The sequence below is a fragment of the Heteronotia binoei genome, chromosome 13 (assembly GCF_032191835.1).
Source record: "Heteronotia binoei isolate CCM8104 ecotype False Entrance Well chromosome 13, APGP_CSIRO_Hbin_v1, whole genome shotgun sequence".
Taxonomy (NCBI): Eukaryota; Metazoa; Chordata; class Lepidosauria; order Squamata; family Gekkonidae; genus Heteronotia; species Heteronotia binoei.
The window spans coordinates 79,360,154-79,376,074 of record NC_083235.1 but is presented as its reverse complement, the minus strand read 5'-3'; the positions used below and the strand labels follow the sequence as shown (position 1 = coordinate 79,376,074).

At 46.4% G+C, this 15,921-nt stretch overlaps 1 protein-coding gene across 1 annotated transcript in view; it reads left to right on the top strand.

Moving 5' to 3' along the window:
- Positions 1 to 15,704, top strand: part of TEKT3 (tektin 3) — an 84,945-nt gene extending 69,241 nt beyond the window's left edge. The window contains exons 5-7 of the mRNA XM_060253144.1: positions 8,910 to 9,132; positions 13,298 to 13,452; positions 15,334 to 15,704. Of these exons, the coding sequence (XP_060109127.1) occupies positions 8,910 to 9,132; positions 13,298 to 13,452; positions 15,334 to 15,550 (595 nt within the window). The 3' untranslated portion in view covers positions 15,551 to 15,704. The remainder of the gene's footprint in view (positions 1 to 8,909; positions 9,133 to 13,297; positions 13,453 to 15,333) is intronic.
- Positions 15,705 to 15,921: the final 217 nt, after the last annotated feature.

Sequence of the window (15,921 nt, the reverse complement as noted above, 5' to 3'; positions counted from 1 at the left end):
AATAATGACCCTGTTATTCTCACCCTGAGTGGTGCCAGTGATTCCGCAACCTGCTGGTTGGCACCATTTAGAGCAGGTCAATCTTGTTTCCCACCAGCTCATCATCCCAGGACATCTCACTCAGCTCGTCAATGATGATGGTCTCCTCTTCCAGGATTGAACTTGCTGCCACACTGCTCTTCGCTGAATCCTTAGGGCGGTTGGTCGACTTCTTCGGCGTTGGAGTACTTGTCTTCATAACAGCTGACGCTGGTCATGTGGGGTTAGGACAGTTGATAGCCAGGTGGTTTGGGTCCCCACAGCGAAAGCATTTGTGGGCAGATGGGGGTTTTCCCGCTCCTCCCCCCCACCTGGGTCTTCTTTGCCTGTCTTCACCCCGGCTTTCTGGTCACGGCCTCCCTTGCCGCTCTGCTGTTCGCACTGGAGGGCCACTCTTTTCATGTTGGTTTCTACTTCACCCGCCAGTTGTATCCACCCTATCAGGGTAGTCGGCCTCGCTTGTTGCAGGGCCCGATCCAGTATGTTTGCGTTTAGCCCTCGAGCAAAGTGTTCGATCTTCATTAGCTCACTCCATCCCCTCACCTTAGCTGTGTTGGAACTGAACTTGGCCGCATACTCGCGGATCGACTTGGACCCTTGCTGGATGTCCCTCAGGGTGGCCAGTGCACAAGTCTCTTGCAGAGGATCTTCATACTGGGTCAGTAGCGCCTGGAGGAAGGTGGCCACGTCATCCAGTTCTGGGCTCATTGCCTCGTACAGGCTCACATACCAGTGCTTAGCCACCCCCTTAAGCTTTGACCCGAGGTAATCGACCCAGCTGAATTCATCAGGGAAGGTGTTTCCCCAATACTGCATGTAGCCGTTGGCCTGGATGGTGAAGTATTCCACTTCCTCTGGGTCTCCATCAAATGTGGCATCCAGCTCTCTTCCTCGGGCCCCCTCTCGGGGGAGGGGCACCCTCGCCGGTTGCGCCCTGGGTGCGATTGCTGAGGGTCTAGCCGCAGGTGGTTGCAGGATTCCCTGGTCTGCCAGTCTCAGGATGTGATTAACCTGCTTCCTAAATTCTCTGGCCATGAGGGTGGCCATCGCTTGCATTTTGTCCTGCAACCCCTTGGCAACCTCTTCAACCTCCCTTTTCACCATCAGGTGAAACTCTCGGGCCCCTTCATCTTCTTCTTCTTCCCCAGGGCCCGACGGCTCTTGGGATCCTTCTCCCTCTGCTTCCAATAGGAGGGCTTCCACCTCCACCTGTGTGGTAGCAGCGGCGCTGCATTCCTCCCCCGGCTTGTACGCCTCGTCAGCTCCCATCGCCATTCTCACCTTACGCATGTGTCTAGTCAAAATAGCGTCCCTGCGTGCCGGCACCTCGTCCATCGTGGTTTTAGATGTGTGCGGCTGCAACTGACGAAGGCTGACTGAGGGTTGTTGGATATGGAGGGGGGTGTCAAGCATGCGGTTTCAATGACGAGTTGAGTTTGATACAAAACTACATTTGTTGCTAGACCGATACTTTCAGTGTAACAGATTCTTGAGAATGATGCTAAAGATACATTGATACAATACTTTTAAGGCTTACTTCAAAAGGATTCCAAAAGGTAGGGGCGAGGAATGTGCTTTCACACATAAACTTTCATAAATGTCTACATTCTCATGGCATTATCAGGACTCCATCCTTGCTTTCCCCAGATGTGTCACACTCCCTAACAGGAATGTATGGGAAGGTGCTGATTACTTTTTCTCAAGTTAGTTTCATTTCTCTCTACTTCTACTTTGCAAGCAATAAAGTAAGAAGAGGAAGGGGAAAGAATAACAGAGCTAACAGACCTTGGTCCTCCATGATATTTCCCAGACCAGTTTTATGGAGGACCCTAAAACAATTAATTACCAATGGAATTTTAAAATGCTTGACAGGGGGAGCCTCTCCCCGCGAATCTCCGGGCGTCCAGCACGTGCCACAGTGGTGTTGGTACTCTCGCCCCTTCTTCAGGTTCTAGAAGTTCACTGCTCTCTGGAATCTTTTCAGCCATCCGGTTACAAAGTTGCCAGGGCCGTTAAACTTCTTCTAGGATCACTCTCAAAATGTCAAGCATGTGATTTTCAAAAGAACGAGTCAAGTGGATACAAAACTACGCTTATCGTTAAATCAAGATGCTCTCCCGGTACAGGACTTTGAGAGTGATACCAACAATACATTGATACACTTCTTTTAAGACACACTTCAAAGGGTTCTCACAGGAGGGGGTAAGGAATGCCAGCCAGTGCATAAACTATCATAAAAGTCTACATTCCCACTACATTTTCAGTATCCCGACCTTGCTTTCCTAGATGGCTTACACTCCCATGTAGGAATGTATGGGAAGGTGTTACTTCTTCTCCTCTCACTATTAGTTTCGTTTCTCACTATTCCACTACACAAAGCAATAAAGCAAAAAGGGGAGGGGGAAAGAATAACAGAGCCATGCTACACCGACCCTCCATGATGTTTTACAGACCAGCTTTATGGAGGGCCCTAAAACCATAGATTACCATTGAGTTTTACCATGCTTGACATCTGTCTCACTGCTGAGGTGGGGGCAGGAAGAGGAAGTGCAGAGCTGCAGGATTGGCCAGTCATGCGGCTATGCCCACCCACTGTCAGGGACTTGTGCTAATGGCAAGCAGACAAGCAGAGTAATGTGCTTTTCCAGTGAGCCATAAACAAACAGGAAACATATAGTGCAGGAGCCTCCAGTCAGAGAAGCCAGGCAAAATGTGGGTATTGGAACAAGCAGACAGAGTCCCAGACTGCCATTAAGTCCCACAGGGAAGCTCTCCCCAGCAGGGACTCCCTCCCTGATGCCCTCCGCTACCTGCGGGGAACCTCTCCCTGGTGTCAGCAGAACACAGGGTGCTAGGCACCAGCCAGGCGCCCACTGCATTCTCCCCCTGCACTCCCCTCTGCTCTGTGCCATGGGATGGGGGGGGGGGGGAAAGACCCTTGGGCTTCCCTGTCCAGCCTCTCAACTCATAGGTTTCCCCCCCTCACCCTCCCCAGAGCAAGTGAGCTCACCCTCTAACACATTCCCTGGGAAGCCCACAAAGTGGCAGAATCTCCTTTACCTTCCTCCCCCACAACAGACACCCTGTGAGGTGGGTGGGGCTGGAGAGGGCTCTCACAGCAGCTGCCCTTTCAAGGAAACCTCTGCCAGAGCTATGGCTGACCCAAGGCCATGCTAGCAGGTGCAAGTGGAGGAGTGGGGAATCAAACCCGGTTCTTCCAGATAAGAGTCCGCACACTTAACCACTACACCAAACTGGCTCTCCAGTTTTTTATGCAGAGTACATCATGCGAATGCTGGCCTGGATGAAGCAGAAGCCAGAATTAAGATTGCTGGGAAAAACATCAACAGCCTCAGATATGCAGATGATACCATTCTAATGACAGAAAGTGAGGAGGACCGAAGAACCTCTTGTTGAGGGTGAAAGAGGAGAGCACAAAAGTATGCTTGAAACTCAACATAAAAAAAACTAAGATCATGGCATCCGGCCCCATCACACCTTGGCAAATAGAAGCAAAGATATGGAAGTAGTGACAGACTTCACATTTCTGGGATCCAAGATCACTGCAGATGGTGACTGTAGCCATGAAATTAAAAGACGTTTGCTCCTTGGGAGGACAGCCATGGCAAACCTGGGCAGTAAAATAAAAAGTAGAGACATCACCCTGCCAACAAAAGTCCGTATAGTCAAAGTGATGGTATTCCCAGTAGTAATGTATGGCTGTGAGAGCTGGACCATAAGGAAGGCTGAGTGCAGAAGTATAGATGCTTTTGAGATGTGGTGCTGGAGAAGAATCTTGAGAGTCCCTTGGACTGCAAAAAGATCAAATCAATCAGTCCTAAGGGAAATGAACCCTGACTGTTCCCTGGAAGGTCAGATGCTGAAGCTGAAGTTCAAATACTTTGGCCACCAAATGAGAAGGGAGCACTCCCTGGAGAAGATCCTGATGCTGGGAAAGACGGAAGGCAAAAGAAGAAGGGGATGGCAGAAGATGAAATGGCTGGACAGCGTTACTGATGTAACAAATACGAATTTGAGCAGACTTCGGAGGATGGTGGAAGACAGGAGGGCCTGGCATGACTTTGTCCATGGGGTCGCAAAGAGTCAGACTTGACTGTGCAATTGAACAATAACAACAACCAAATGAGATGGCAGTTAAAGCCATGAAGAAAGCTTACTTTGCGGCTTAGATTGCATCTGCGAATTCACGCCCGGCACAATTATTTAGTATTATTCGGAAAGCAGACCAAACTGTAGGGAATTGGATATTGGCTGTGTGGCTTTTGCAACTTTTTTCACAGATGAGATCTTGTCGCTCCGTAATGACCTACCTACCACTGTCGAAACAGTAAGTGAACTCGAGGCTCCGTGCCTGTTTTTCGAATTGGCTTTGGATCGTTTTACAACACTCAGCCTGGAGAAAGTCGACAGAATTCTCTCTACTGTGTGCCCAACAACATGTGATTTGGACCCTTGCCCATCCTGATTAAAGCTTGCCAGATGGAGCTATGATATCCTATATGGGATATCGTAAATAGATCCCTTTCTGAGGGGCTCTTCCCAGGGCCCCTCAAAGAGGCAGTGGTCTGCCCTCTCCTGAAAAAACCAACACTAGATCCAGCCGAATTGGCATACTACTGGCCGGTCTTGAATTTGCCCTCTTTGGACAAAATTATTGAGAGGGCAGTAGCACTACAGTTATAGAGTTTTCTGGAGGATGCTTCCATCCTGGACACCCATCAGTCCGGTTTTCACCCAGGTCATGGGGTGGAGACCGTACTGGTCACTCAGGTGGATGATCTCCAGCAGCATCTGGATCGAGGCGGTTCAGTGATATTGATGTTACTGGACCTGTCGGCTGCATTCGACATCGTTGACCATCAGTTGCTGATTCGCCAAATCAGCAACTGATTGTGGGGAGGCCCAGATAGCAATCACTGCCAAATTTGCCTTTTTCCATCTTAGGAAGGCAAGGCAGTTGGTCCCTTTCCTTGACCGTGGTGACTTGGCAACTGTAATCCATGCTACGGTCACCTCAAGATTGGACTACTGTAACACCTTCTACATGGGACTGCCCTTGTCTCAAATCCAGAGACTACAGCTGGTGCAGAATGCAGCAGCTAGGCTGTTATTGGGGCTCTCATGCGGGAGCACATACAGGCTGGGCTCCGAGAGTTGCACTGGCTGCCGATAGTGTACCAGATTCGCTACAAGGTGCTAGTTATTAGCTTTAAAGCCCTATATGGCTGAGGACCTGTCTACCTTAGGGACCGTCTCTCTCCATACATTCCCTAGAGACTACTTAGATTTAGATTTATTGGATTTAAATCCTGCCCTCCCCGCCGAAGCAGGCTCAGGGCGGCTCACAACATGTAAAACAGAACAGTTGACATTACATTATTAAAACCATTAAAACAGTTAAAAACATTCTGGTGCTAATACCAGTTGACACTATTACATTTCAGATGGTGTTCAGGATATAAGATATCATTCCCTACTCCCATATCAGTCATTCCAGATTAAAGGCCCACCGGAATAGCGTCGTTTTACAGGCCTTGCAGAACTGGGTGAGGTCCCGCAATGCCCTAACTTTTTCCGGCAACCGATTCTACCAGAAGGGGAAAGCAATCGAGAAGGCTCTTGAGTTGACTTTAATCTTGCCTCCCTCGGCCCGGGGATCACTAATAGATGTTGTGTCTGCGACACAGAATCTGTTATCGATCCCTGGCCTGTGGGAGGCAAGATTGAAGACCATCCGTGAGAGAGTCTTCTCTATAGTAGCCCCCTATTGGTGGAACCAACTTCTGGAAGAAGTAAGAGCCTTGTAGGACCTTGTCCAGTTCCTCAAGGCTTGTAAAACAACTTTGTTTCAACTTACCTTCAACTGATAATAATATACCATGATACTCAAGAGGGCTGAAGGTACTGAAATTCAATATTAGCAGCAAATTTTTTTAATATGTTCTAATTGTTTATATTGTTCAATGTTTTAATGGTTAAAGTTTAGTACTGCAAATGTTTTATTGATGTGAGCCGCCCTGAGCCTGCTTCAGCGAGGAGGGCGGGATATAAATCCAATCAAATAAATAAATATTCAGCCTTGCAGCATGAACTTGTGATGTGATCCAAGGCTTCGTTGCCTGACTTGGTTTAGTTATGGTATATCATAGAGTATGTGCCTCAAAGTGCCAGTTTTCTGACTTCAGCTTTCCATCTCCACCCCCGCCACCACCACCATAGTTTCTACCTAGGAGAAGTAAAGTCTTTCTCGACAGTGGGCACCAGAGCAGGAGGGGAGGAACCTTAGCAGGGTACTATAATAACACAGAGTCCACCCTTCAAAGCAGCCATTTTCTCCAGGGGAACTGATCTCTGCCACCTTGGTTGCTTGGCAACAGCCTCTGGCTAGCAGCTTCCCCAGTGGCCCAATCTTTGTCTGTCCTGCAGCAAGGCTGAGGGGAGAAGAGATAAATTGTCAGGAAAGAGGTGGCAGCTGTGGCCTCTGAGAAAATGCTCCCAGTGGAACCAGGCCTTGCTGCCTAGTTGTATTATGATGGTGGTGGTGGTTCCCTGGCTATTTCAGTAGCTTTTGGAGGCTGTGTATGCTGGGAGGCCATCCATGTGGGCTGCTGATGGGGTGGCAGAGGTCTGTTGTCAGAAGTGGCTACGATATCTTTCATGAGGCTGCAGTAGAGCTGCAGTACTTTTTGAGGTTGGTTTACAGAGAGGACACGGAGAAGCATTGGAGATGTGTCTGTCTCTGAGGTAAGACTTTTGGCAGTTTGTTCAACATTCCCAAGCCTGCAATAGGTGGGGGTAGGGGAATCAGCCAATGGGAGGCTAGAGACACTGATCGAGCTATGATGGGCCAATGGTTTATGGTCTGCATGGCGAGCCAATGAGAGAGCTCCATTTGGCTGCCATCATAGGGGATTCATTATCTGATGATACACTTTATCATTATCTTTTTAAATTTTTAGAAATGCCTGTAAAAGTATTCTCAGATTTAAATTTTACTGTAATAACTATGATAGTACTGGGATGCATTAGAATATATAATGAAATAATGAATGTTAACAATAGTAACTTATGATAAAAAAGTTAGGTTTGTAGTAACAAGCATAGTAGTAGAGCATGTAGAAATTACTGAATATTAGGTATCTTAAATGCTTATGTTTTATACTTACTTTGATGCTATTTGTCCTTATGATGAACAAATAACAGATAAATATAATTCCCCACTTCCTTCTTTCTTTTCTGTACCCCTATCTCAATTTATAATAATAATTTTAAAATTATCATGGGGAAAAACCCAGAGCATCCCCCACATAACGTCCTGCTGCAATGACGTCACTTCTGGTTGATGTCCTTGCATCAGGGATATCGCACAATGTCCCCGGCCACCCCCAGAATGCCCCCCAAATCCCCCCACTGGACTGGCAACCCTAATACAGCCTTTAGTTGGTTCTAAACCTTCCTTGGTGTATGGACTCCATGTAGCTATAGCTTGGAAAATGCTAACTGATCTCAGAGTTTAAAATATTTTTCCATAGCAGCAGCGGCAGCAGACTACATAATTCTGTTGCATCGTAGAGATCTATGGCTGGTTTGCACATGTATGCATTTTGTTAGATCTCTCAGCTTTGATTGCTTATTCAGCATTTAATTACACAGCTGAATGTGGGAAATCTCCTTTTGGGGAAAAACATCTTTTGAGATTATATGAAATTACAGTCTATGGTGTCATGTTTAAACTCTGGTGGCTCTTTCACATACATAAGTCATTTAGAGAGAGGCATGCATCTACTGATCAGGGTGGTCCACCTGCAGGTGGGGCCTGGAATTTCCCCCAAATTACAACCAGGCTGTGAACTACTAAGCTCAGTCCCCTCCACCCCTCACCAGTGGCCAGGAGGGACCTGGCAACCCTGGTTCCCCTGGAGGAAATGGCAATTTGGGAGGGTGGACCGTACAGCATCACATCCACACGAAACTCTCTCCTCTCCCAAACTCCACTCTCTCCAGGATCCACCCCCAAATCTCCAGGAATTTCTAGGCCACGGGCAGCAACCCTACTACTGATCCTAACTGGATTAGTGTTGCATAAAGCTTTGCAGCCAATAATAACCTATTCCATTTGAAAAGGTGCATGAAAGGTTTTAAATACATCGGAAAACTAGTGCACAGGCCTGAGACAATTCATTCATGAGCTACATGCCTCTGCTTCCCCAGGCATTCTTCCCCATTCTCTGTTCCACCGCCCAGCCATTTATTTCGGGGAGGAGGCAAACAGTAATAACATATATGGATGCAGATACTCCTGCCAGGGCATGTTTTAAATATTAAGTTTGTTTGTATAGCAACAATGAGAATTAAGAATTTTCTTCTTTAAATGAAAGCTATACCTCTCCCTTTTAAAAATATCACAAAGGAGTGAAGCTTGAATTAATATGAATTCTATATATAGAAGACTACATTTTGGAAGTCAACCATCAAGTCAAAACCTCCGGCTACACTCTTGCTTTCTTGTCTTGTTTGTGTGCACACTCTTTTTAAATTTTGTATCCCAGTCTCCCCCCCCCCTTTTTTCCCACTCTGAATTCATGAGATATAAAAATCTAGGAAGATACTCCAACAGTACCATCCAGCAAAATATGCATAGAAGTTGTTAGATGTGTTTTTTGAAATGAATGTGAAAATAGTTGCCAGTATTAAACATAATATGTTGCAAGTTTTCATTCTGCATTTAGAATTCAAAGCAGTTGTTCTTTTGGAATGCTCAATGAATGCTTTACCAGCTGAAACAGGAAAAGCCAAATTACAAATATTTTGTGCAAACTCTCTATAAGTCTCCAATTGTCCTTTCCCAGGATTTCAGTGCCAGAATCCTGGGCCAAGTTCACTGATGATAACATTCTGCGCTCCCAGAGTGAGAGGGCTGCCTCCTCCAAACTCAGGGATGACATTGAAACACTGCTGGTAGTGACTGCCAATGAGATGTGGAACCAGTTCAACAAAGTCAATGTTGCCTTTACCAACCGCATCTCTGAAACAGCAGAGGCCAAGAACAAAATTCAGACTCATCTGGCTAAGGTAAAATCCATTTCCAGAGTCTCTCCCCCCCCCACCCCTTAACTTTGAGTTGTTTTCTCTTTCAGCTCATTGCTCTTTTGTAGGCATTATCTAGACACCAGTAATAAACCCCATTGTGAAGAAAAATACAATGGGCTCTAGAAAGACATTCTGGGTGAGTGCCCCCTACCCTTGCTGTCTTCCACCCACCCAGGTGAAGGCATGCACTTCCCCCACACACACCTGAAGGGGAGCTGATGTCTGTCATCTGGAGAGCAGTTGTAATTCTGAATGATCTCCAGCCCTCACCTGGAGATTGGCAACAGTGGTTCCCCAGGAGGATGGCATTGTATCTGTCTGAGGTCTCATCCTTCCTCTAATTACACCCCTTACATCTCCAGGAATTTCCTAACCTGAAGGTGGCAACCATATATCCTTCCCTTTATCCATTTTTCAGCTTACCATTGCCTTCTCCCTTCCTGCAGCTTCTACATAAGAAAAGGACAATCTTTCTTCACACTGGTGGGGGGGGGGAGAGAAAAACAGTTTACATCACTCTCTCCCCACTTTGATCTGCACAACCTTGTAAATTAGGTTAGGCTGAAATTCTGTGACTAGCCCAAAATCACCCAGCCAGCTTACACAGCAAAAACCTGGATCTGGCAGGCACCACTCTAAAGACTCCCCCCCCCCCTTAACCTTGGCTTTCACTCACCTCCTCAATGTTCCCTCTAAGCTGCAGAGTCTTGTGAGCAAAAATTCTACTTTGTGAGCTGCTGGCATTAAAGTTGTGAGCTACTGCATAAATTATTCTGCTCTGGAGCCATTTTTCCTGAGCTAAGACAAAAACATGTGAGCTGGAGGTTTAAAATCTGTTTGCTAGCTCCTGCTAATTCATTTTAGAGGGATTAGAGGGAATTACAATTAGAGGGAACACTGCTCTGCACCCTTGCTGTCTTACCACCCACCATGCAGCTGAAACAGACACCAGCTTTCCATTCCCCCTTCCCACATATGTGTCTGTGGTGGCTCAAAGCCCTAAAACAGGTCCAAAATGCTGAGAAGGAAGAATTAGGGGGGGAGGGGGGTGCAGGGGTACATGACTACCGTCACACAGACACTGAAGCACATCATTCTTTTTGTTTGCAGTGTATTGTCATTTTTTCCTGTCATATCTAACCATGTGGTGTTTAGCATCAGTGTGAGCTTGTGGCATGATTTTTTTTTTTGCGTGGCATGGTTGTGTTATAGAATATGCACTTCAAGGCAGGTATTTTCTGTAGGGCAGTGTTTCCCAAAGCCAGGGTCGCGACCCGGCACCGGGCCGCAGAGCCCTCAACGCCAGTCCGCGGGGCCTCCAGTCCCCTGGCTGCCCCTCTCCCCCGCCTCCCCCCGCATCACGCCTCCCTCCTCCAGGTTATGTGCCTCCATGCCTCCTTCTCCCTCCCTTCCCCACCTCAGGCAGGTCAGTTTCATGATGCACAAAGCACTTCCTCCTCCCCCCCCCCCCCATTGCCCAATTGCTTGGAAATTGGCGCGAAGCTCATTCCACGCCAGGCCAAGCTGGCGGCAGCTCAAACAGACTGCAGCCGAAAAGGGTGCTTGGCTCCTCCCTCCCTGGCATTTTCTTCCCATCCAGGAAATGCCAAGGAGGGAGGAGCCATGGGGCCTTTTCAGTCTGTTTGAGTTGCCACTGGTTTGGCCCGGCATGAAATGAGCTCCGCACCGATTTCTGAGCCATCAGGCAGGGGGTGGGGAGAAAGGGCTTTGTGCAGCATGAAACTGACCTGCCAGAGGTGGGGAAGGGAGGGAGAAGAATAAGTGGAGGCGCACAACCGGGGGGGGGGGGGGGAAGAAGGTGCGATGCGGAGGAAGGCAGGGGGAGAGGCGGCCAGGGGACTGGAGGCCCTGCGGACTGGCGTTGAGGGATCCGTGGCTGGATTTACCAGTGAGAGTGTCATTTCTTTCACTCTTTCCTTCCTTTCACCCTTTTCCTTCCTTCCTTCCTATTTCCTTTCTCTTTCTTTTTTCTTTTTTCTATATTTGTTTCCAACTCTCCCCCCTTCTCTCTCTCTCTCTCTCTCTCTCTCTCTCTCTCTCTCTCTTTCTTTCTTTCTTTCTTTCTTTCTTTCTTTCTTTCTTTCTTTCTTTCTTTCTTTCTTTCTTTCTTTCTTTCTTTCTTTCTTTCTTTCTTTCTTTCTCCCTGTCAGCACTGGTATTGAGATGGATCCATATCTAACATGTGACCCTTTATGAAAGGTCCCTACAGTGTGGTGTGTCCCAAATCATATCTTCACAAAGATCAGGTAAAAGGCTGGATGTTTACCCATGTTTTGCCATGTACCTCAGTCTGTACTGGCCCCTCACTCTTTTTAAGGTGAATTTTTTTTTTAGTCCAGTGGTGCTTTAAGACCAACAAACTTTAATTCTGGGTATAGGCTTTTGTGTGCATGCACACTTCATTAGGTGCATGAATTTTATGATGCAGCAAGCTTGCTCAACAGATCTGTTTGGTCTCTGGGATGGGAGTCTGCCTAGAACAGGGGGGGCCAAACTGTGGCTTGGGAGCCACAGGTAGCTCTTTCACACATATTGTGTGGCTCTCGAAGCCCCCACTGCCCTGTTGGCCAGCTTGGAGAAGGCATTTCTCTCTTTAAATCACTTCTCCAAGCTAAGGTTGCCAAGTCCAATTCAAGAAATATCTGGGGACTTTGGGAGTGGAGCCAGGAGACTTTGGGGGTGGAGCCAGGAGACATTAGGGGTGGAACCAAGATCAAGGCTGTGACAAGCATAATTGAACTCCAAAGGGAGTTCTGGCCATCACATTTAAAGGGACAGCACACCTTTTCAATTCCTTCCTTCCATAGGAAATAATGAAGGATAGGGGCACCTTCTTTTGGGGCTCATAGAATTGGACCCCCTGGTCCAATCTTTTTGAAACTTGGGGGGTATTTTGGGGAGAGGCACTAGAAGCTACACTGAAAATTTGGTGCCTCTACCCCCAAAAAACAGCCCCCCAGAGCCCCAGATATCTGTGGATCAATTCTCCATGATTTTCTATGAGAATAAATCTCCATAGGGAATAACAGAGTTCCCAGCAGACATTTTCCTCCCCTCCCCCTGCTTTCTGATGACCTTGAAGCGGGGGAGGGCCTCCAAACCGGGGGATCCCCTGCCCCCACCTGGGGATTGGCAACCCTACTCCAAGCCAAGCCAGCTGGTGGCTTGGAGACTGCATTTAAAGCTAGTTGCTTCCTCCTCCCCACTCCCTCCCTCCTCCCTCCCTTCCATCTATTTTCCTTCCTTCCTTCCTTCCTTCCTTCCTTCCTTCCTTCCTTCCTTCCTTCCTTCCTTCCTTCCTTCCTTCCTTCCTTCCTTCCTTCCTTCCTTCCTTCCTTCCTCCTTCCTTCCTTCCTTCCTTCCTTCCTTCCTTCCTTCCTTCCTTCCTTCCTTCCTTCCTTCCCTCCTTGTGGCTCTCAAACATCTAATGTTCATGTCTTGTGGCTCTCAAACATCTGACATTTATTCTAGGTGGCTCTTATGTTAAGCAAGTTTGGCTACCCCTGGCCTAGAAGCTCTGACATGGGTTCTGTGGAAGAAAAGCAGGAAATAAATGTATAAGATTCCTTCCTATATGGGAACAATATCTAGGGTTACATTTTCACCTATCTGTGCAGATTCAGGAAATGCAGATATACCTTAATACATTCAATGCTTATTTCACTTCTCACAATCCCCTGCATGTTTTGATGATACATCAGCAATAACCAGGGCTTTTTTTAGCAGGAACACACAAGAATGCAGTTCCAGGTGGCTTGGTGTCAGGAATGTGGCCTAATATTTAGATGAGTTCCTGCTGGGCTTTTTCTACAAAAAAAAAAGCCCTGACAATAACTCACAATAGGAAAAAAAACCTACCACAATTTTTTGGGAGATAAACAGTTGTATTAATAGTGAAGATATGCTGGCTTTAAGAGGAATGATTCATTCAAGACTGAAAGAAGTTAATTTTGTCAAAGAACCCACTGAAAATATTTTGAGACTCTGGGACTACTAGCTTCTGAATTAATCAAGGTTGTATTACATAAATAAAAACAGAAAAGTATATTCTCAAGTATTTTTTTATTAAAGGTATTTAAATGTTTGTTGTTGGCTTTTCTCCACCCTTATTTCCCCCACACTTCAGACTCTACAGGAAATCTTTCAGACAGAGATGAATATACAAGCAATTCGAAAGGCCATTAGGGACAAAGGGCCTCCCTTGAAGGTGGCTCACACGCGCCTGGATGAGCGCACTCGTAGGCCCAATGTAGAACTCTGCCGGGATTCAGCTCAGTTACGGTAAGCTAAAACAGAAGGGTTGCTTCCATATAGGAATAAAAATGTGGGGCTGGGAAGTGGTTTTTATAAACAGTCAACGTCTTGGGTAAGTCCTGTTCACTGTGCTTTGACATCCATACTCATATATAGCTCCATAAGTTTAAGATCTTTTTACGTCCCCAGGAGACAACACACTGAAATAAATTTTGCATTTTCCATATTGTAGCCTCAAGGCTTTAGGTGTGTTTCCTGACACATGTATGGAGAGGAACAAAAATGCCCCATTTGATTTCTTTTTAATATTCATTTATATATTTGTCAATTGTGTAGGGTTGCCAAGTCCAATTCAAGAAATATCTGGGGACTTTGGGGGTGGAGCCAGGAGACATTAGGGGTGGAGCCAAGATCAAGGCTGTGACAAACATCATTGAACTCCAAAGGGAGTTCTGACCATCACATTTAAAGGGATGGCACACCTTTTCAATTCCTTCCTTCCTTAGGAAATAATGAAGGATAGTGGCACCTTCTTTTGGGGCTCATAGAATTGGACCCCCTGGTCCAATCCTTTTGAAACTTGGGGGATATTTGGGGAGAGGCACTAGATGCTATACTGAAAATTTGGTGCCTCTACCCCAAAAAGCAGCCCCCCCCCCAGAGCCCCAGATACCCACGGATCAATTCTCCATGATTTTCTATGGGAATAAATCTCCATAGGGAATAATAGAGTTCCCAGAAGACATTTCCCTCCCCTCCCCCCACTTTCGGCTGACCCTGAAACGGGGAGGGCCTCCAAACTGGGAAATCCCCTGCCCCCACCTGGGGATTGGCAACCCTACAATTGTGTAGGTTCTTCATGTTTTTGTCTTGTGTACATGGGCTGTAACATGCAGTAGGGGATACTATTTTGATTGTGGACAGGGGATGCAACCTTATATTTAGGTTGCCCTGAAACTGCTTATTAGTTGTGGAAGAATAATGAGACACTTGGCTCCAGGAAAGAAAAACTGTTTCTTCTTTCATATTTCCTCTGAAGTCCACAATTGGAGACAGGAAACAAGGCTAAATAGATTGTTGCCCATATCCAAATATATGGGCCCTGTGGCTCAGAGTGGTAAAACTGCAGTACTGCAGTTGGAGCCCTCTGCTCATGATCTGAGTTCGATCCCAGCGAAAGCTGGTTCAGTTGGCCAACTCAGGTTGACTCAGCCTTCCATCCTTCCGAGGTCAGTAAAATGAGTACCCAGCTTGCTGGGGGGGAAACGTAGATGACTGGGGAAGGCAATGGCAAACCACCCCGTAAAAAGTCTGCCGTGAAAACGTGAAAGCAACGTCACCCCAGAGTCGAAAATGACTGGTGCTTGCACAGGGGACTACTTTTACCTTTACTTTTACATATCCAAAACTGGTGTTCTGTTCTATGGGCTAACTTTTAATTCCAGTTAAGTAGTTTGAAATAAAAAGACATCACCCTTGAATGCCCTTTGGCACCCTGACTGCCTTTATTCACCTATTTGCTACCTTTTAATTAGTGGATTTTGCTGGGTTTTGCCTACTCATGCTAGTCGACAGAGAAATGTGAAGCCCAGAGAAAATAAACTGACAAACCAATTTCCCATCCTTTCCATAAGTGGTTCTGCTTGTCACGTGCTTTTTTTTATAATTCACTCAAACATTTTATCTTGCTAGTTTTTTGCCTGCTGCCTGGTCTACTGAAAAAGACAGGGTGTTTTGCTGGCTTCATTATGGCAAACGAGCAGGCTGATTTCTAACCTGACTAATGAGGGGTCCTCTGCATTCAAACCATTGATAAGACTTACAAGAAACTTCACTAGAAACACAACAAATGGAAGATGGGATATCTTTCCTGGTTGCTAACTTGTTTTTTTTTAATGTCCCATACAGCCTTGTTAATGAAGTTTATGAAATAGATGATACAATCCAGAGCCTTCAGCAGAGGCTGAGAGATGCAGAAGATATGCTCCAGGCCCTGGTCCACACCAAAGCCAACTTGGAGCATGACCTAGCTGTCAAAGCAAATTCACTCTTCATTGATCAGGAAAAATGCATGGGGATGAGGAAGACTTTCCCCAACACGTTGAGGCTGGTGGGATACACCTAGACCAGTGGTGACCTCAAAAGAGGTTGGGAAATGATTAACTAACAAAATTGTATCCAGGGGAGATTTGCTTTGTTTCACTTTCTGGGGTTTTTAAAAATTATATTTTCATTTATTAAAGGATGCTCTGAGCAGGAATTCTGCTCCTATCTTTGTCAAATGTTGTCTTTTCTAGTTGGATATTCTCTTTTATGGCACAGAGACTTATCGAGACCCAGAATATTTGCTGGGGACAGCTAACTGGAATGAAGCCTTGTCCCATTCGTGGTTTTTTCAGGAGAATGAGGTCCCCTCTGATGGGACTTACTCTTGGGAAAGTGTGCATAGGATTTTGTCTTACACCTTGATCCAATAGGAGGAAATGCAAAAGGAAG